This window comes from Phalangium opilio, unplaced genomic scaffold, assembly GCF_054372755.1.
Source record: "Phalangium opilio isolate 3A_F unplaced genomic scaffold, DU_Popi_V2 ptg000073l_1, whole genome shotgun sequence".
NCBI classification, from domain to species: Eukaryota; Metazoa; Arthropoda; class Arachnida; order Opiliones; family Phalangiidae; genus Phalangium; species Phalangium opilio.
This window is the reverse complement of record NW_028324183.1, coordinates 2811759-2833806: the sequence shown is the minus strand read 5'-3', so window position 1 is coordinate 2833806 and position 22048 is coordinate 2811759. Positions and strand designations below refer to the sequence as shown.

General features: G+C 38.8%; 1 protein-coding gene across 1 annotated transcript; it reads left to right on the top strand.

The window, feature by feature from the left end:
- The first annotated feature begins 2711 nt into the window (after positions 1-2711).
- LOC149659336 (uncharacterized) lies at positions 2712-21714 on the top strand. The gene is made up of 5 exons (XM_089844078.1): positions 2712-2774; positions 19126-19189; positions 19925-20396; positions 20457-20557; positions 20615-21714. The coding sequence occupies exons 1-5, from the start codon at positions 2712-2714 to the stop codon at positions 21712-21714; spliced, it is 1800 nt and encodes a 599-aa protein (XP_089700204.1).
- Positions 21715-22048: the final 334 nt, after the last annotated feature.

The following is a 22048-nucleotide window of genomic DNA, read 5'->3' as shown; positions in this document are numbered from 1 at the left end:
CCACTTTCATATCCAAATCAAACGAGACTTTAACTCCTTTAACCTTTTTACTCCGCCTTTGATGAACGTAATCTTTAGTCGTTGGGCCGGAACTATAACCATCAAAAACTATGGTGCATGATGCATACTTTTTCTTCACGTTTTCTGCATACATCAAAATAATGTCCAAATAAGTAGCACCTCTTGCCCATGGCAGTTTTTGTAGCAAACTTCCACCATCTAAAACGAAATGACTTTCCACTGAATTGGGTGAACTATATATCTTATTAAATTCCCACAAGGCATCGGCCAGCAAGCTTTTTGAAGCTTCACGCATTTGTCCATGTTCATCAAATATTGAAGATGGTTGAGTGAGTAGTGATAGCTATACAAATAGCCACGGATCCAAGATGGCCGCCACCCCAAGATGGCCGCCCTCTCCCCATCTACCAAACTCAAACCCAACTTTTCAGCCAAGTCTGGACTAGCCCGAGCTCCTGCCTGTTAGTTTCAACCCCCATGACATCATCTTCTTAACTTAAACTAAAACTAAAAGCTATAGTCAACCTTGACGTCATCCCTGGCTTGCTTACATTGGGTGTTACCCTTTAACCACTCCAGCTTTTCTCTCTGTAAGCCTAAAGTTAATAAAAACACAGATTTTAAGACATCAAATATTTACTTTTTATAAGATGTACAGATATGCGTAATAAATAAATACAAAATATATAGTACAAAATAATCAACAACCAGCAAGGATAAACAAACATGTTTTAACGAGGTCATTTTTCACATTGACCCCGTATCGTTATTTGACTCGGAAGTGCAATCGGCGGAGGGCCGTTTGGGTTTATTTTCTAATTGTTTTCTGCTTCGCCGCTCGATTTCGTAAAGAGTTAACAAAATGTTGACTATTAACCCGTAAACAAAAAAGAAAATGAGGCATAGCATATTGGGCGGGTTACAAAAGCAAATGATATTTAAATAGCTAGTACGTGATATATATGTAATATAATAGCAAGGAAAGCGATATTGTTGATTGGTTCCTACTTAGCTTATTAGGCGGGGTGTAAGTAAAGAGATAAATTTCATTGGATAGGTTAATTAAGGCGGAGCTAAAAAATAAGCCTATAATTATAAGTCTGGAAAGAATATACAAATATGCAAATAAAGATTTTAATAACAGATATTATACAATAACAGATATTATACAATAACATTAAAACAAAATATCAAAAATATATAAAACTAAAATATTTACATAAAAAAACCCACCACCAATAAAAAATTACTAGACGCCGGTCGACCCAAACCCCCCATTGCCGCGTGACGTAGGGGTCAAAGTCTAGAGATAACATAAAAACATGTTACAAGTTGAATTCTAAATTAAAAAACTTGAAAATATTTACCGCCGTTTCCACCGGTCTTAGCAATATAACCGGGGTAACTATCAATTGGGCAACTCTATTGCCCCGCCGGATAGTGTTTTTTATTTAATTTTTATTAATTATAAGGTGTCCCCGACGTTGGCGATGACGACTTTTAGGGGTCCCCGATAGTCGGCGTCTATTATTGTTAAGAATTATTATACTTTTACGCATTATAAAATAACTAATAAACATACCTATCGTCCCCTCGGCAACAAACAGCCCTTGGGCCGTTAAGCTGCTACGGCCAACAATGCGGCCGTAGCTGTCCGCCGGCAGCATAACGCCTAACCCAGTCGACACAATTTTGATACCGTGAGGGTCGATTATGGTATCCACTGGACAATATAAGTCCAGTCCGGCCGACTGGGGAGTGGCACGACGGGGAGTAAGCGCTGCCGGATGGATTTTGATAACAGGCAGGCAGGGCAAACGAGGAGCGGTGGAAAAAGACATCTTAAAGTGGTTGGGACTGGTGTTTCAGAAACAGAAGTTAAACAACTGATAACTTGCATTTTGAAACACGGGGCTTATATACAAAATTAGCGAGGTCAAATCTAATAGTGTCTAGCCAATACTTTCAAGATTCTTAAAATTCAATAAATAGCAAAAAGTTAATTAGATATATAGGCAAAAAATTACAAAATCTCTCCGAGGTCTAAGTTTTTTTTCGTATGCAAAAAAGTTGTCTAGGCGTGTTTTAAATAATTCAAACAAAATCGTGTTATATAAAAAAAACCCTTTAGCGAAGGGTCCAACCATGAGCCAATACCAAGAATCTCAAAGTTTATTTGATTCACCGCCATCGTCTCCCGGAAGCCGACCAGGACCTAGCAGCGGTCGCCGCGCAATAAATCAATTTGTAAGACCGCCGCCGCCGGAAGTTCTTATCGACTCCGACGACGATAGCTTTGTGCAGGAGGTACTCCAAAAAAATATTGTCGGATCCAGCGGGATCGAAGTTTCTTTTCGCCTTCGAAAAGACGGTCAATACTACGAGACCAAAGTCCCCCCACGCCAGGGGGATTTCTACGTGGATCTTGCAATCTACAAATTCTCGGACATCAAAAACTCCCAGCCCGATAAGGTCTGGGAGTGTGACCACAAGAGGCTAAAGACAGTCCTAAAAAAAACAATAGTGAAGGCGTTAAGTTACTTAACGCCTTCCATAAGCTGGTGGAGGTCGTACAACAGGACGAGGAAGCTAAGCAGCAGCCTCCCAGCAAAGTACGTATCTATTTAACAATGGATCCGTAGACCAAGTTTTTTTCTAATTTTTGTTTATTTCTGATAGAGATTTAAAAAATGAGTGACAGCAGTAGCAGCGGGAGTGACTCGGAGGGTAGTGAGGGAGAAGAACATGCGCAGGTAAACCAGTACTACACAATTGAGCGGCAGATTGACAAAACGAGTCGCAAGTGGCATTGTAAACAAATCGATTTGCGTATAGCTTTTAAAAATTTGGATAACATCCCAACAAGAGATTTTTTTCGAATTTTTCGAAAAATTCTCGACGGTTACGCAAATTAGTAACCGAGAATCCCGGGTATAATCGGGTTCGATTTGTTTTAAGCTCCCCCGGATTGACGACCCCTGTAAATATTAAATTTATAAAAATTGACAAATTCACCAGTAAGCGAATTATGCGCACCATCTATAGAGTGACGCAATCTAGTCGGGACTTTGTCTTTAATGGGGAAGATTTTCAGTTTGACATTATTTTTCTAGACCTCGACGCAAATATAGGAGTTTATTATAAGTCCATTAAAAATAGAACTTTGGTTAATTTGGATTATTTCGTAAAACAAAATAACCAATTTATTTTTATGGAAAACAATGATAACCTCTGTTTTGCTCGGAGTTTAGTTCTGGGTAAAGAGTTGGCCGATCGCAATTTTTATCGACAAAAAAAGCAAAGGTCCGCCCTTTAACCAGAACAATTTCAAAAAACTGAAACGCGATAGCACCCTTGTGGGTAATATTGCAAAAATCTTGCACAGAAAAGCCGGCGTCCCCGAGGGTTTCCTTACTCTAGAAGACATTCAAAAATTTCAAAATTATTTAGCTCCCCATTATAGGATCGTGATAGTTGATGCTGCAAATAATTTTACCATATTTTTCAAAGGACCCCAAGCTCCTAAATTTATCTATCTCTAAAAAATTGGCGACCATATCCACCCCGCGAAAACTTGGCACGGCATGATGGGTGGTTGTATATCTTGCGATTTATGCTTAAAATCCTTTTACAAATACGAATTGTTAAAAGAGCATAAATGCCCCGAGGATACAAAACCCTATATATGTTTTCGGTGCCAAGGAGAAGCTTTTCATTTAACCAACGAGGACGTTTTAAAACGTTGCGACGAATGCCACCGCTATTTTTTCCCTGGCCCCTGCTACGAAACTCATTTACTTAATGGCACCTGCGCGAGTCAAAAACGATGTTTAGAATGCGGGCGGCTTATGGGCGAGGATCACGACTGCAATCCCGAATGCTCTCAATGTAAAATAGTTCATCCGCCAGGCGAGCATTTTGTTATGCCTTTGGAAACAAAAATGAAAGCCTCGCGGTTTATTTATTACGACATTGAGACTATTCTGAGAAATAATATCCACGTCCCCATTTTATTAGTTTGCGACGTAGAAACTGAAGCTGGCTTTGAAACTAAAGTTTTTTACGGCGCCAATTGCGTCGAGCAATTTTTAAATTATTTATTTAGCGTAGAGCAGGTAGTTTTGACTGGACAAAAACGTAAAACGTACCAACCGCGCTTTACTAACACGCAAGTCGTAGCTCATTACGCGAAAGCTTTCGATAACTTTTTAATTCTTAACGCTCTAGTTCATAGACACGTCACCCCTGCCGTTATCTTTGACGGCAGTAAAATTTTAATGATCCATCTCGAGGGACCTCAAATTAGATTTCTCGATAGCTTTAATTACATTAGTCAGCCTTTGCGTAATTTCACCAGCATGTTTAGCCTTGGCGATGTAGCGAAAGGATTCTTTCCATTTGATTTTCATACCGAAGAAAATCTTAATTACATTGGCGTCATCCCTGAAGCTTCGTACTTTAACGTAGCTCAAATGAAAGCCAATGATTATCGAGATTTTCAAACTTGGTACGCGTCAATGGAAGGATCTATTTATAACATCAAAGAGGAGCTTATTAAATATTGCATTCAAGACGTCAAAGTCCTAAGACAAGGCGTTGAAGCTTTTAGAAAAATTTACGTAGATCTAACAAAATTAGACCCTTTTTGCTTAAAAAATATTACTTTGGCGGGTGCTTTAACCACTATCTATCTTAACAATTACTATGAACCTTACAGCTTGGGTATTGTTCCTTCTAACGGCTATAACGCAAAATTCAATCACAGTCAGATTAGCTTAAAATATCTCGCTTGGGTGGAGAAAACAGAGGGTATAAAATTGCGAACGGTTTTAAGCTATGGCGGTGAATATCGCGTGGGTCGCTATTTAGTAGACGGTTACAGTGAAACTCCGCCCAAAATCTACGATTTCCACGGTTGCTACTTTCACGGTTGTCCATGCCAAAAACTTAAGGCCTACAATACCCAACTCAAAGCCAGCAACAGATTTTTGTACGAGCGGACTCTAGATAGAGAGCTGTTTATTAAAGAGAAGATGGTCGGGTATGAATACACTTCCATCTTTGAGTGTCAATTTGCTAAGCTTTTAAAAGAAAACGCCGAAGCTAAGGCTTTCTGCAAAAGTTTAACTTTTCGACCTCAAATATCAGCCCGTAGCGCTCTCTATGGGGGACGAACGGAAAATTTTGTTCTTAACTGCCACGTGCAAGGTGAGGAGAAAATTTTCTACAAGGATATTATTTCTTTGTACCCGAAAGTTTGTCGCGATTGTCCGTACCCTAGCGGCCACCCCATAATCTATAACAGAGATTTTGACAAATCGCCAGGGTGGTATTTTGGCGTTATGAGTTGTCGTCTGCTGGCCCCTCAGGATCTCCACATCCCCTTAATTCCCTTTCGTAGCGGTGGTAAATTAGCCTACGCCCTCTGTCGCACGTGTCTAGAATTGCGAGCGGAAGTCTGCGATCACACTGTCGATGAACGGGCTTTCGAATCAGTCTGGCCAACGGTCGAAGTCTATGCCGCTATGGAGCATGGTTATAAACTCCTCGATATATTCGAGGTTTACCATTATCCAAAAACGTAATATTTCTTCGCCCAGTACATGACTGATATTATCGCCTTGAAAGTGAAGAATTCCGGATTTCCCGCTCACGCGCAAACGCCTCTGCAAAAAGAGGCGTATATCGCCGATATAAACAAGAATGAAAAGCTTTCTCTGACCGTAGCGGATATTCAATCAAATCCTTCCCTGCGTAATATCGCAAAAATTAATTTAAATTCTCTTTGGGGTCGCATGGCGTTGAATACGGGCAAGATTCGCAGCATCTTTATCAACAATTATTACGAATTGATACGATACGCGAGCGATTACACTCGCCAATCGACTTACGGCCAATCACGGAGTCGATCGCTCTCTTATCGTACAAAGCCAAAAGCGATTACATTCTAGACTACAAACTGGGGTCGGCCATCGTGGGGAGCTTCGTTTCTTGCTACGGGCGACTCGAATTGAACAAGATGCTGCTTCAATTAGACTGCGCAGCTTTGTATTGTGACACCGACTCTATAATCTACCGCCATCTACCGGGAAAGTTTGACATTCCAACTGGCAATCATATTGGTTGCTGGGCGGACGAACTCGTCGGTGATTATATAACTTCCTTTTGTAGTACCGGTGCCAAAAGTTACTCGTTTCGCACTAGCAAAGGAAAAGAAGTCAAGAAAATTAAAGGGTTGACGTTAAATCGAGAAAATCTGGAAAAACTTGACTTTGAAACCTTTGAAAGTGTGGCGATGAATCCGGAAAACGAAGTTACAGTCAATGTGCCTTTTAATTTTAAACAGGACAAATACAAGCTGCAATTAGAGGCCGTTAAAATCACCAAAAGATTTCGCCAAACCTCGAATAAGAGATTGTTGAACGCCGATTTGACAACCAGTCGACCTTACGGTTTCAAAGAGGCAACACCCGCTTCAACATCTCTTTCGCATGAATTACGAGGCTAGGCGAAGACATACTTTTGAGGGCTTGTGGGAATCTTGCGTTCCTATCGAAGCCCTGGCCAAAGACGGTTTCTATCTTGCAGATGTAGAAACACAGACGACGCGCTGCGCCTTTTGCGGCATTGCCCTGTACCAGTGGCGTTGCACGGACCATCCATCGAGGGAACATCGGAAGCACAGTCCATCGTGTCCGATGGTTTCCAAAAAGCCGTGCAACAACAAACCACTGCGTCAGGGGTTTCCCGACTTCCCGACCAGCGAGGGCACGGATGTTTGCGAGCCTCTGATCCAAACATGCCCAGCCCCCAACAACGAGCGGTCGGGAAACGAAAAAGTGCGCGTGCGCATCAATCCGTCGTGTTTTCTACTGTAGTGCGTGTTTACCAACTACCCTTCGAGTCTCGCGTGAACTTTGACCTCATCAACGACCAACGCTTTCGACAACGGATTACGGACTTTGAAAAAAATTTTTAAAAAACAATTAATTAATAGGGATTTTTTTTGGGTAAAAGGGTTTTGTTTATATTGTTTTTTAATGCTGTTTAAATATGTAAGGGTTTTTGGGGTTTTTGGGTTTATAGTGTTTTAATTTTTTGATTATTAATGTTTTTTAAATATATATCTATGTTTTTAATATAAATAACATGTGAACAATAATAAAATGTTTATTATTTAAAATGAATCCAACCGAGTCAGTCTCGCATTCTTTAAAGTTCCACACACCCGCTCAGTTTCTAATCGTGGGGCCAACGCAAGCGGGGAAGAGTTTTCTTTTAAGTAACTTATTGCAAAATCATCAGCTTATGTTTGACCCACCGCATAAAAAGGTTATTTATTACTACGCCGCCTGGCAACCAAACTACGAAAAATTGAAACAATTGATTCCGGGAATTCAATTTATTCAAGGCTTGCCAACGGCCGATCCGTACTTTTGGGAAATGAATCGCGACTCCTACTTGATACTAGACGATTTAGCTAGTCAATTATTTAAGCAAGCTCATATTGCCGATTTAGTGTGCGTGACGTCGCATCACTTAGGGTATACGGTCATTATTATTACTCAACAACTGTTTCCCAAGGGTAGCCAATCGCGGATAATTTCTCAAAACTCTTCCTATTTTATAATAATGAAAAATCCTCGAGATGTCGCCTCTATTAGATATTTAGCGCAACAAATAAGTCCAGATAACCCGAAGCGTATTACGGAAGCGTACAGACTAGTCACTAGAGAACATTATAGCTATTTGTTAACTGATTTAAAACAAGAAACTCCGGAAAATTTACGATTAAGGTCGCGTGTTCTACCTCACGAATCACCTATGTATGTGTATGTCGATTAAATTTAATTGTCATTTGAATAATGGCCCCACGCGTTAAACGTCGATCAGGAAAACGCTCCCGACTCGTCGTAGCCCGTCCCTCGACAAATTTTGCCAAATTTGTCCCTTATTTACAAAGTTTGCGTCAAACTAGCTGTAAACAACGGCGAACCCTCTTAAACAATAGTAGCGCGCCCCAATTAAAGAGCATTCAGACAATTTGTAAGAATTTAAAGGGCGGGGGCATTTATTTGAGTAAAGACCGTAAGAAAAGGTTAGCAAAGTACAAGAAAATTATTAGACAACTCGGATCAAGTACCTTGTCGCAGAAAAGCAAAAAAAGCTGTTGTTGCAGCAATCAGGTGGCTTTCTTACGACGTTACTTGCCGCAATTTTGCCTTCAATTGTCCAAGCCATAGCTGCTAAACAATGAAACAAATGGTGCTTGTACCGGCCACCGCCGTGACTTCAACAGCTGCCCAAGAACATTCGGCCTTGGACCGTGAGAATGAGGATATTTTAAAATCGCCATTGAATGCTTACGATAAATTATATAAATATTTAGACGCTTTTAAGAAAATAAGTATCGAGAAACAAATTTCTTTACCTAAATTTGAAATTGTGAGCCCCTCAATAGCAACGGCCACCGCGTTGTCATTACCGGTCACCCCTAAAACGCCGCCGCGAAAAAAACAATTGTCATGGCCGAGCTATGCCACGTCATCAGCTACCACAAGCACGCCTGACAGCTCGTTCACTACACCTAGCCGTTATAAAACCGAGCCTCGGCAAAAGGTTTTTAAAAGCGAAACGGCTGCGGGGACACCAACACGAGAAGATTTTTACCAACAATTTGGACCGACCTATGTTGGCGACCTGGTGAAACGGCAAGCCGAAGTTCTGGCAAATCGTTTGCAAAACACATTTTTTACGCCAAAAAGGGAGCTAGAAGAAGGGGCTGTTGGCTATGCAAATCCCGACGACGCTTTTCAAGAAGAAATTGTCGATGAACAAGAGAATCTAGCGGAAGGGGAAGCGGACAATTTAACGGACTTGGAAAACCTGTTTGAGACGGCCTCCGCTAAACAAAAGTAAAAGAAAAAACAGAAAAAACCCCGGAAAAAGAAAGACGAACTTCAAAATCTCGGCCCAGTAGTTCCATCTAACGAACGAAGAGGTCGACATCATAAATGGCGTGATATTAAATAATAAAATGTAAAATTAAGACAAATAAAAAATTGCTTTATTGCAAACAATATCTGTGTACATGTTTTTTAAATGTAAAGATAAATATAATAAGCCAACATAATCGTTAAGTTTAAGATTCTGGTCATAGATGGCGTCTAATATTGTCTTCCTTGAAATTCCATCGGACCTTAATGCTAGGTATAGACAACAATGGATGCCGCACAGTTGAAAGAATGGATGTTGAATTTGTTGTTTATTGTAAACAACTCGTTTCCCGTATCGTTTTAAATTAACTTTATAGTATCGCGGTGAATTTCCGTACGTGCAAAACATTTCTACGGTATTGTTATTAACAAAGATTCCTATCCAATGTTCTCCGGCCTCTCCAGCTGCTTCGTTATTGAATATGAAGCAAAATTTGGGTCTCCTAGGATGCTCTGGCAGTTTATCTATTGGGAAGCATCCTAAATAGTAGGGTCGCGTTCTTTTGTCGCAAGTTAAAAGAGCGTTTATTTGCGAAGTGTTCATAATTTAGTCTTGACAACTCCCGTCTCGGGTAACGAGACTTTTTGTAATTCGGCGCCGTAGAAAACACCTAAAATCAGCTCCCCCTTTAAATCCGCTACGCGATAGACGGGTGGTGACCTGGGTATGACGTCAACAACGCGGAATATTTCGTCAGTAAACGTGCCTCCCGAGCTAGTTTTTCTAAATACTCGACTAGCTATAGAGAGACGCACGTAGTCGCCAACTTTAAGCCTCGGTGCGTATCGATTAATTCCGTTTGATTTCCCGTACAGTTTATTCCAAATGATTGATTCGTTATCTATATTAACATGAGCCGGTGCAATTCCAGTAGTTGAATGAACCCGTTCATTATAGGCTTGAGTAATTAAAGGTAAATATTTAACGTAATTTTTATTCCCTGTGGCCGTAATAACCCGGGCAATTTGTTCCTTAATTGTTCTAATAAAGCGTTCCGCTAGACTGGCCTTATACTGACTCCGGGCAAAATGTATTTGCACATTGTGACGTTTCAAAAAGGAATCAAAGTTGCGCGAAATAAATTCGCCCCCGTAATCGGTGTATATTTTTTAAGGGATCCTCTCTCGAAATATTTTTTTAAAAGCTTCGATAACCTCGCCAGATGTTTTGTTTCTAAGAGGTACTGTCCATCCGTAGCGGCTTAAGACGTCAATGACGCACAAAACATAGCGAATATTTTTATTAAAACGTTTTAATTTCGGTAGATCCAACAAATCAGCTTGAAAAACGTCATCGATAGTCGAGGCGTACACCTGATTGGTTTTGAATCGGAAACGTCGAAATCGGTGTTTCGTGTAGGCGGGTTGTTTCTCGAGAAAGGCGAATAATTTTGCTTTTGGCACGTGCGGTAAGGCCTTTTGTAATCTCGCTAGCGATCCATAAGCGGCCGAATTAGCCACGTCGTAATAAATTTTTCTAATTTTAGCGTCCATGTCTTAACAAGTATAAATAACGACTAAATAGTTTCCCAATAAACAACTTTATTTAATACACACAAAGGTATTTTATAAAAACAATATCAGTTAAACAAATACGATATATCAGTACATTTATTTTAATAGCCAAAAATCAAGGCATTCTTTAAATCGGCAAAACTGTTGACAAAATAAGCGTAAATATCCTCTTGATCCTCGATCCATCCATGGTCGGTCTCAAATTGATGCAAAATTTTCTCTCGATCCAACTGAGGCAGCGCTTCGTGCAAATTACGTTCGACTCGATCACTGAAATTTGTGTCAAATTCCGAGCAGCTTTGAGAGTGGCATATTTGTTTTCGACACTCGATGTTGGCGCAAGTGGAATTGACGTCAAACAAAGTGGTAGTGAGCTCGTTTAAAATTAATTCGCGAATGCGACAGACAGCTATCCCTTTAGCCTTGAGAGCCTCGTCAATCAACGGCTTTAAATCGATCAATGTCAGCCATCCTGTTTTGTTCAGGCTGAATCCTTCGCTGGTGCATAAGTTGAGGAAATAACGACTGCCGCTGCCTCGTTCATAGTATCGAAGATCGATTAGACGTTCATCTTTCGAGTTGACGAATTAAAATTTTAGGTTCAATTGACTCAATGACGCAAATGTCGAGCTTTGGCGTGACGGTGTGTACTTGGTGCATATTGGTGAGCGACTGATATTGTATTTATAAAGTTTTAGTCTTTTATACGTTGGGGTGATTATAAATAATTTCTCTGTTTTTAGATATTATTAATTGGTTGTTTGGAAATTCGGCCATGACAATGCACGTGACGTTTTCGGTTAGCGGAGAACTAAATCTTAACGATAATCGCAAGTTACCAGTCTGGGGCATGGAATTTAGACCTAACGAAGCGAGATGTTCTCTACTCAAATCAAAAACAACGACAAAAAAGCCTTTTTTATATAAATCGTAAGAAATTATATTTTCTCGGTCAAGACCTAATATTTCGAGCCCCACGAATAAAGAATTGTAACATCTAACGTATTGATCGTCGTCAAAATTAGGCGTAAACGGGATATCGGGATAATTTTGTGAATTTAAAGAGAATTGCATGAAATCGAGTTTGAAGTGTTGGAGATCCAGGGGGTTAGAAGTTGCTTGCCCTACAAATTTTTTATTAGTAACGAAAGCCACGACAGTTCGCGAGGGTAATTGCCCCGTAAACAAGCTGTCCCTAATAAAATCTTGCGTTCCGGTGGTTATTAAGAAATTTTTCATAACAATAGAGTTTACTTCGTAGCGAGCGTTTATTCCCGAATTTAACATCTGAGCGTGAGCTAGTTGTAGTTCGGGATTAACCTCAATTTCGCGCGTAAACAAGGTGCATTCCGTTAAATCAATCTTATACTTTTTGCCCGCTTCATTGTGAATAATAGCGAAATCCGTGGAGCTTCGATGAAGTCTAATTCGCACCTCGATATTATCTAGTAAGAATTTGGGCGTTTTGAACATATCCAAAAATAATTCGCCAATTACATCGCACGTCTTTGATTTTGCCACGCGTTTAGCGCGACGACCAATACCATTATCATCTTTGTTAATATTGGCATCTTCTAAAGCCTTTGCCGGATCGATAATGGTATCCAAATAATATAACATAGAAGTTAACCAGGAATTGGCCGCCGTTTGTCCATAATTTAAAAGTATTTTAAAATAGGCCATATATGGGTACATATTATTAGGTTGCTGGACGGCAACGCCATTAAGAAATAATTCTACTTGACAAAATAGCGAGGCAATTATTAAATTTGTTACAGAGACTTTCTTTTCCGCATCTGGAACGGCCGTGCCGTCCTCGTGTAAAACGCGAAATTTTAATCTCAAAAGAGTTTTAGTCAGATCATGATAATTGTTAGAGGGAGGAATGATAAATTCTACATATTTAGCATTAGTTAGTGGGGTAGTTGGATAATGAGCAGTCGTTTTAGTCCCAACAATATTACACTGAGAGAAAAAACCATAGTTTTAACATGATCATGTAGTGTTCATTTTACGGTGACTACTGTAGTCACCAATTCACAGTAGGAATTCGGTATATTCCACGAACCAACATTCTGTAATTGTAACAAGACTAATGGTAGGATATATTCTACAAGAAAAATCTGTATATACAATATAACCATCCGTAATTCTAACAGATGGTATTCTTGAGATATTTACATGACATCCCGTTTACAAGTTACAACGGAGAATGCATGATAAAGTTTCATTTAATACTAGTAATTTCTACATTGTGTTTATCTGTGCATTTTATGAGTTACAAAGCAAAATTACAGGCAGCTTTCGTTGCTCTCATATTTGTAGATTTTACAGGATTTCACGTCAAATGCAATAAAATACTACCAGATTTAACGTGTTACGAAACTGAAGGATCTACTGTTAATCGTATGTAGGATATACGGTTAATCGTATGTAGGATCTACGGTTAATCGTATGTAGGATCTACGGTTAATCTTAAGTAGGATCTACGGTTAATCGTATGTAGGATCTACGGTTAATCTTAAGTAGGATCTACGGTTAATCTTAAGTAGGATCCACGGTTAATCGTATGTAGGATCCACGGTTAATCGTATGTATGATCTACGGTTAATCGTATGTAGGATCTACGGTTAATCTTATGTAGGATCTACGGTTAATTGAATGTAGGATCCACGGGTAATCGAATGTAGGATCCACGGGTAATCGAATGTAGGATCTACGGTTAATCGAATGTAGGATCTACGGTTAATCCTATGAAATTTAAAGTAGTGTGAAACTATAGGATGTACGGCTAATCCTACGAGATTTAACGTAGTGTGGAACTATATAGGATCTACGGCTGTTCCTACGAGATTTAACGTAGTGTGGAAATGTATCATCTGCTATAACATTCATAACATAAGTTTTTACACTCTTCTTTATCTATACATGTACAAGTAAGCGTCCTGACTGACAGATAATCATGAGGTACAGCCCAGTTCATTAGGAAAGGATTTTACAATCTGCAGCCATCTTGAAAAATGGCGGACAAAAATGTGAAAAATCTTCTTTATAGAATAACTCCCACGGGCTTCGACTGATTTCACTTAAATTTAGTTTTCGGGTTCTCAATGTTCTATACTCCTGCGAAGGGTGAAAGTTGCCAACACGTTTTAAAATGGCGGCGAAAAAATAACAGAAAAGGTCCCGACCGGCTGACGGGCAACGCCGGGTGATTTTGGTTAAAGTTAATAATAATTAATAATGTATTTATGTCATTTGTACTTCATAGTTTAAAAATAAGTTTTCTTTCAGCAATAGACCAATTCGGAAATTACATACAGAGAAACCAGCACACAGCGGCGAGGCCGCCATCGGGGTTAACTGCATCAGTAGCCTCACGCCAAGAAGCACGGCCAGATGGGTTTACGAGCTCACACCACGGGGGAGGCTATAGCCAGCTCACACTGCTTTTAGCAGTACTTCTTGGCATGACGAGTTTACCTCGATGGCGGCCTCACCCCTTGAGTGCTGGCTAGAGATGTGAGTAGGTAATTTACCGTCCATGAATTAATTTTACAATGGTAATTTACGCGATAATTAATTACCCTGGTAAATTACCAACAATATTTAAAATTTTGCTGCTTTAATTACCACAAATTACCATCTCAATGGTTATGTTTGATTCCCCGAAATTTTCAAACGGTAAATTACCATTTTTAAAAATTACGATAATTTCACATCTCTAGTGCTGGCTTATCCTATGGAATTTCCAAATTGGTCTATTTTGGTAGGGTTTGAAATGTTATCTTTCGGTTTATATTGTCAACCGAATTTATAATTTTCAGTTTCAAACACAAGCGCTCAAAATTAGTAAAAACTTAAGTCATATGAAAATACCCCCACCCTCCCTCTTCCCAGGTTGGCTTTTGATTGACCTTAAAGCAATTTTACCATAGATAAGCACAAGGTCTTCACTGTCTTGACTGCTAAAAATTTAACGTTGAATAACCTGATTTCTTTGCGCCTATAGCTGTTAAAGACAGTAGATAACACCCCAGCCCGCCGAGAGTACCTACTAACAACATGCTTTAGACCAAGGCCTAGGGAACATTTTTTTTTGATCCGGGGAGTCCGATGTATACTTGACGAAGGTAGATAGTCCTAGATCAGTTCGTTTCTGTGTTGTCCGTCTTAAAACAGACATTCATTACGAATGTTTTACGGATATAGTTTGTTGTGTCCCACTTATTAATATTATCCACTTATGCTAATGCCCTTATGTTGGCTGAGCGCCAAGTTTATCTCGGAATTTGGCGGGAAAACTTTCAATGGATTGGTTGCTAGTTTCATAACGCCCCCGATCTTATCGCTTCTGTCACTTCCCGTGTGTAAAAGAAGTTAAGAACTCTGTATATGGTGCGAGCTTTGGCTTAGAAAATTTACCTTAAAGCAGGGAACTGAATATAATAGCTACAGGGCCCAGCTAGGTTTTATTTACTTTAAAAAATGCGAAAAACCCCATTACAATGGACTGATTGACAGCTATAATAGCTGTGAATCCCATGTGCTAAAATACATAAATGAGTAGTAGTGGCACCTACATTATATTACCATATATAGTCTAATACAGCTAATGGCAGAGAGTTGTCATTAGTCTATAGTAAAACTCTTTCTTTTTGGAATTTTAGGAGCTGCCATAGAAAATAAGATCTGGTTCTATCCATTTACCAAGCATTTCCAAACTAAAATGTATATCAAGTTAACCGCTTCCATAGACCATTTCTGTAATGAAATAGGTAAAGTAAACAGAACAGGGGCCGGGCCGCCATATTAGGCTAGTTCCCTCGCGCTAAGAAGCACCGCAAGCGGCAGTGTGAGTAGACTAGCCTGCCGCGTGTAACGAACGCTAGCTCTATGAGGCGCAGTAGCGTCGCTAGGGTTTGAAATTTGGGGGGGGGGGCTAAACCTGGGCAAACTATTTTAAAGTTATTATAAGAACTTAATATAAACAAGATGGACCAAGGGCTGGAACTTAATAGTAGCCATATCGTTATCTATTTAATTAGCACATAATAAAAGGAAAAAAAATTCAAAGACCCTAAACAAAAAATCAGACGTGTCCAACCCCACAGTGGTTCAATTCCCGGGTGTGGTGTGAAATTTTTTTTAATTAAAATAAAATCTCTAAACTGAGCTCAGCTACCACTATTGGTTCCATTTAAGCTAAAATCTGACGATAACGAAAGCAAAAACCCCGGCCAATACTACTACGGCTCGGGTCAAACTAAGAGCCTATCGTATACCACGATGTGGCTAAAAATTGCATAATGGGTTCTATGGCTGCCAAAACGGTGGTAATTCTTAGGATGGTTTATTTCCTTTCCGTTCCTACGTCATAATTGGTTCTCACGAGCTAATACACGTTCTAAAACCAAAAGTTTATGCTTGCTTTTTATTTAAAGTTTCAAAACTAGGCTTAGCAACGATTGTGCCTGTTTTTGAGCCTTAATTTAGGCCTCATTAGTTCTTATAATGAATGATCCGATCATTATTTTTCCGCTGCTATACGTCAGGAAGCTAAAAATTAACTTCCGGTAGTTTAAGATTTAGATTGTTTTGTGATGGATGGGACCAAACTTCTTTTTCGATATATACATCCAAGAAAATGTTTTGTAGATAGCTATAGATTTCTACCACCATAATCGAAAGTCGTTTCGCTATAAGGTTACGGTGCTATGGATTACCTTAACATTTTGACAACTAAAGATTTCCACCATGAAAATGGATCAAAACGTTCCTATAAGTGTAAAGGAAGCCTCCTTTTATGGTTTTCCACATCGAATAGATCAATAGACCTAACCTTACTAATTAAATCAACCGGATACTTATTAGCTTAAAAATAAGAGCCATAATTAATTTATTTTCTTATTTCCAGTTAACTAACATAATTAATTTTAGCCAAAGCAATTTATTGATACGCAATTCGATTTCTTTAAGAATTTTACTTAATATTTTTCTAAAACTAATGTTCTTTATTTAATTTTCATTAATTACATAACCGTTAATTAGCTATTATGCATTTTAACATTATCCATTTATGCATTTTTAACTTTCTCCTTTTCTGCATTTTAAACTATCTCCTTTTCCCCATCTATTAGAATCAGCCATTAACGTTGTCGCAGATTAATTGTCTTAGAGTGTAACCAAATAACTCCGTCGTAAACAAACAAAAATCATAAACTTTAATCCAAAAAATTAATAAACTATTTCGTTTAGACCGTACACGTCTTCCTTCTTAGAATTTCACGATAGAACCATACCCCCTCTCTCTCTCTTGGGGTTTTCAATAACCCCTTCCCTTGTTTACCCCCAAAACGCGTTTACTTTTCGTGGTGCAATACCTTGCCTCTTTTACAGATAATAAGTATGGAATTTCCACCACCGCTCGATCGGCCAGGTTACAATAAACAAGGTATACAACGCTTCTAGAGGGAGAGGAAGTTACACGTGTACTGGTATACATTAAATTTCAACACATTTTACAAAAAATCCGCTTTCCAATCTACGTCAAACGTGTCATCCTTTTTCCCGCCAAAAACGCGAAATTCCCAACCTGTAAGCTTTGTCATCGACTATCCGCTTCACCGTGTCTTTGCCTCATGAGTGTTAGGGCTAGAAAAAAAAATTCTAAATGCAGATAACTGGAGCCGCAGGTACTAAGTTCGGACGGTGTTTCAGTATCGTACTCTAAGGTCGCGGGAGCGGAGCGACTGTGTTAGGCCAAGCCTCAATTCATGTTGTGATTTTATCATCATATTTCATAGGAAGGACATTCAAGTGCTAATCTAAAGTAAGTTTTCATTTAATATTTGTTTCGCTTGCTTTTAATTTTGTCCAACCCGTAAATTACTCTTATTTTTAAGTTGTATTAAGAATGTTGATGAAATTACCAATAAGTAAGCCCAGGCTACATTATTTCGCTTGAGGTTTGTCTTTGTCTCAAATCTATAAACTGTCATATGACAAATATTTCATATTTCATGACCCTCATTTGTTAGCTTCCTTATAAATCTCACTGAAACTGATCAATGTATTTTTTTTTTATTTGCACTTTCGTAAAATTATGGGTGTTAATAATAATTTAGTTGTAAATTTTGTATAGGTAGTTTCCACTAAAGGGGCTTGAGAAAATTCCACCCCTTACTCTCAGCTTCCATTTCAGTGCAGTGTTGTCAGGCCCTCTGTGAGCCAAATTGATCTGAACTGCTAGCCTTTTTATGTGCAATTTCTAGACTCACCAAAGGCCTGACTCAACACTGGGGAACTGCAAAAGAAAAACCTAGGGTTGTAAGTCGGAAAATTTTCCGCTCGGAAAATGACCGAGCTATATTTTTCCGGAAAATTTTCCGTATTTTTCCGCTACCGGTTTCCAGGGCCCCCAGAGGTCCTAATTCCTATAAAATCCTATATTTTTAAAACTGTCCTATAAAATCCTATAATTTTGGCTAAAATCGCCAAAAATCCTATAATTTTGAAATTTGGGCGAATTTTAAGCAACTTATCGGTTAAACCGGGACTCGGGTCTAAAAAATATCATAAAATGGGGATGGCTTCCCTAATATTGTAGCTTAAGTAGTTAATAATAGCTCGGTATATTATAATTCTGATAACTGAACGTTCAGTGTGCACCACCATGGTGAGTTTTGCGTGTGGGCAGCTAATAGGGAGTCTATAGAGCTATTTCAGTGGGGGAAAAATTTCGTCTGCTACGAAAATTGGGCCTGCCTTTGAGTGTAGGGGCGGCCATTTTGTGAGGGTTTTCTCTATGGGCAAATGGCATTGGTGACGTAGCCATTACCCTCTCTGAAATAGCTCTATTGGTTGTCATTTGCTAGATCAAAAAAGGCGGTACTGCTTCTTCAAAAAAAAAAAAGGAAAATTAATATTTTACTGTCCTATATAATCCTATAATTCTGGAAACCGTTTTTGTCGTAGCCCTAAGTTTTTAGTATGGTTGGATGGGGGGCAAATAGTACTATAACATACTCAAAGGGCATCCCCGTATCTCTAGTATAGAAGTGTAGAACCAGAGTTATGAGCCTCGAAAATTGGTGGGTATGTTTTTGAACATTTTGCTTAATTGCTCGGCCCCTGTTTGCAGTACTGGTTCTTTAAAAAAATAAAAATTAATATTTTAGCGTCCTATATAATCCTATAATTCTGGAAAACTGTCCTATAAAATCCTATATTTTCATGAAAAAAATCCTATAATTCCTATAAATATTTTCGAAATTCGGCTGGGGGGGCCCTGCGGTTTCTCAATTAAAAAGTTAAAACTTGAAGGTTTCTCAATTGGCTTTCTTTTCAAAACATTCATTTTTTTTGTTTTCGGTGAATTTGGAGGGGTAAAAAGTTGTCCAAGGGCACAGAGTCTAGTGACCTCTATTCTCTATAGCAAAAGCGAGAGAGAACCTGAGAGCGTTCGGACAAAGAGAAGGCTGTGACCAACCCCCTTGGGATTCGACCCGGGTTCGATACAAAAGGAAGAGTGCAAGCCCGGGAACCCCCTCTTTGATCAAAAGGAACGGCTCACGCGTTCTCTCCTCGTAAGTCAGTGACTCAGTGTGCGAATAGGCCTTTATATCAAATATTCATGTTGCCGGGGGTAAAAGCAGGTACGAAGGGGGTTCTTTCCTCCCGCGGAAAGAATATTTTACCGAGGGAAAAAGCAGAGATGAAACACCCTGTATATTAAAAACGTTAAAAATGAACTCATGTAGTGTTGACTCGTTAATCCATGTTAGGTTATGTTTTTAATCATTATTTACTCTATATATTTAGTCACAATGTAATTTTTAGGAAAACAATACCTTTTTAGGGAATTGGCCATTCTTATAATATTTGTTAAATAGAGATCTCATACGCTCCCAGTTATATACCAATCCATTAATTGATTACAGCAAAACCAACGCAAAGCGGGCGAGCCCTCCACATTAAGTGTTTGGCCTCACGCCAAGAAGCACCGCTAGGCTGAGGCGTAGCTCACTACACGAGGGAGGCGAGCATTACCTCTAGCGGCGATTCATGGCGTGAGGCCAAACACCTCACGTGGAGGGCTCGCCCCTGGCCTTGTGTGTTGCCTTCCCCTATGGCAATAATGGATTGGTATATTTAATTCAATCCATTATAATTTTCAGATGTCGTTCAGATGCCCTCTTAGTAGCTGTGCCTCATTCGAAACGAATAGTTTTGGATCTACTTTAAACATTGCTCTTATCACAAGCATCTCCCATCAGTTACATATTTTTGCGCGTTGTGTGACAAAAGCTTTCATAAATTTAACACTTTCAAAACTCACTCGTATCGCTCCCATAAGTCACTATTAAACAAAAACTGCTCACCAAAATTAGCGGCAGAAAAAAGTCATGAAGTTTCATCAAGTTCACAAGAATTTCGCTGCAATATTTGCCATTTCCGATGCGGTTTATTAAGGAGCCTTTCCCTTCATTTGAAAAAACATGATGGAGATAAAGGTGTTACATTCTGTTGCCCGCTGGTTGGGTGTAGCCTTCGAGAATATGGAAGTTTAACGTCACTTAGGTGTCATTTTAATCGTAAACACAAAACGGAATATAAATCGAAGTCGATTTTCTCTGAAAATGGAACTGATGGTTATACTGATGAAGATTATAGTAGTGTGCCCTTTTCAACTGATCAAAATAACGAGGATATTCAACATGATCAAGGCACGGAGCTTACAGAGTCAACTTCCGAACTATTTTATAATTCTGAACCTGATTCGATTGAACTATTTGCTACAAACCTCGGTTTGTTTTATTTAAAACTTCAGGCAAAAATGTTTTTGCCAAATTCGACGATTCAGTTTGTAGCAGATGAAATATCTAGCTTAAATTAGTTGGAGAAATCCTGTATGGTGAAAAGGTTTGAGAGTGACTTACAAAAAAATAATGTACCGAGTGATGTAATAGCTAAGGTTCTTGAGGTTTATTTGGACAGTTCATTTTTAGAGAAAACAAACGAAAGTATGAAAAGTATTCATTTGAGGAAAAAATTTTACAAAACTAAAATGAATTATGTAGATCCGGTTCAGATATTAATAGGGTACGATAAAGGTGAAAAATGCTCATATCACTATGTTTCAATAAGTGAAACTTTAACTGCTCTTATATCAAATGAAGAGGTTTTCAAGCTTTTAAAATTTCCCAAACCTACATATACTCAGGGCAAAAATCAAATTTTAGAAGATGTTGTAGACGGAAAGGTTTTTAAAAACTCCTTTAAAAATGAAGGTAAAACTCTACACTTACTAATATTCCAAGATGCCTTCGAAACTGTCAATCCACTGGGCTCTGCCAAGACATTGCACAAAATAGTGGGAGTTTACTTTACGTTAGTAAATATACCGCCTGAATTTCGATCTACTGTAGATCATATGCAACTACTTCTTTTGTGTAAAGACACAAATTTCAAGGTTTTTGGATTTAATCGTTGCTTTAGGAGATTCGTCATGGATCTCAAGATATTAGAGAGAGACGGTTTGTTCTATCAGGGGGAAATCTATAAAGTTAGTGTTACTAGTCTACTAGGAGATAATTTAGGTAACCACGAAATTGGAGGTTTTCAAAGGAATTTCTCGAAGGGGTATATTTGCCGTTACTGTCATATAAAAGCGGAGGATATTCCAAAAGTAAAACTATTTCCTCAGAGAACAGTTGATTCCTACAAAACGGACCTTAAAAATTTAAAAACAAACAAAGAACTAGCTTCTAGTCGAGGAATTAAATTTGATTCCGTTTTTAATGAACTTGAAAACTTCCACGTGTGTAATCCAGGTCTTGCACCATGCTTAGCCCATGACCTCTTCGAAGGTGTCGTGGCGTATGATTTGTATTTGTTTTTGTCCTACTTCATTGGAAACAAAAAATGGTTTTCTTGGAACTTTTACAATTGGCAAATTTTGAAATTTTCTTATTTGGGGAAGGATGTGGGAAACAAACTATGTGTTAAAAAAGGCAATACAAAGAAATTGATAGGAGACGCTTCACAGATTTGGTGCCTTTTAAGGCTTTTATCATTAATTTTGAAAGATAAAATTCTGAATTACTCAGATCCTGTTTGGGAGTTATATTTGAAACTTAAAAATATTGTTGAAATTATAACGGCTCCTAAAATTTCCTAAATAGAAGTAATTGCACTAAAGCATATGCTTCTAGAATATAAACATGACTTACTAGAGCAGTTTCCTCAATATACATTAAAGGCTAAGCATCATTATGTGATAAACCATTATCCGTCCCTAATTTTGCATTTTGGACCACTAATTCGACTATGGACCCTTCGCTTTGAAAGCAAACATTCTGTGTACAAAAAATATGCCCACAACACTAAAAACTTTTTGAACATCACCAAAACTTTGTCAGAAAAGCATCAACTTCAACAGGCATACTTTCTGTCAGGATCACCATTTCCCCCAATTGTCCAGCTTACATCCGGTGTCAAGGAATTACAATCCT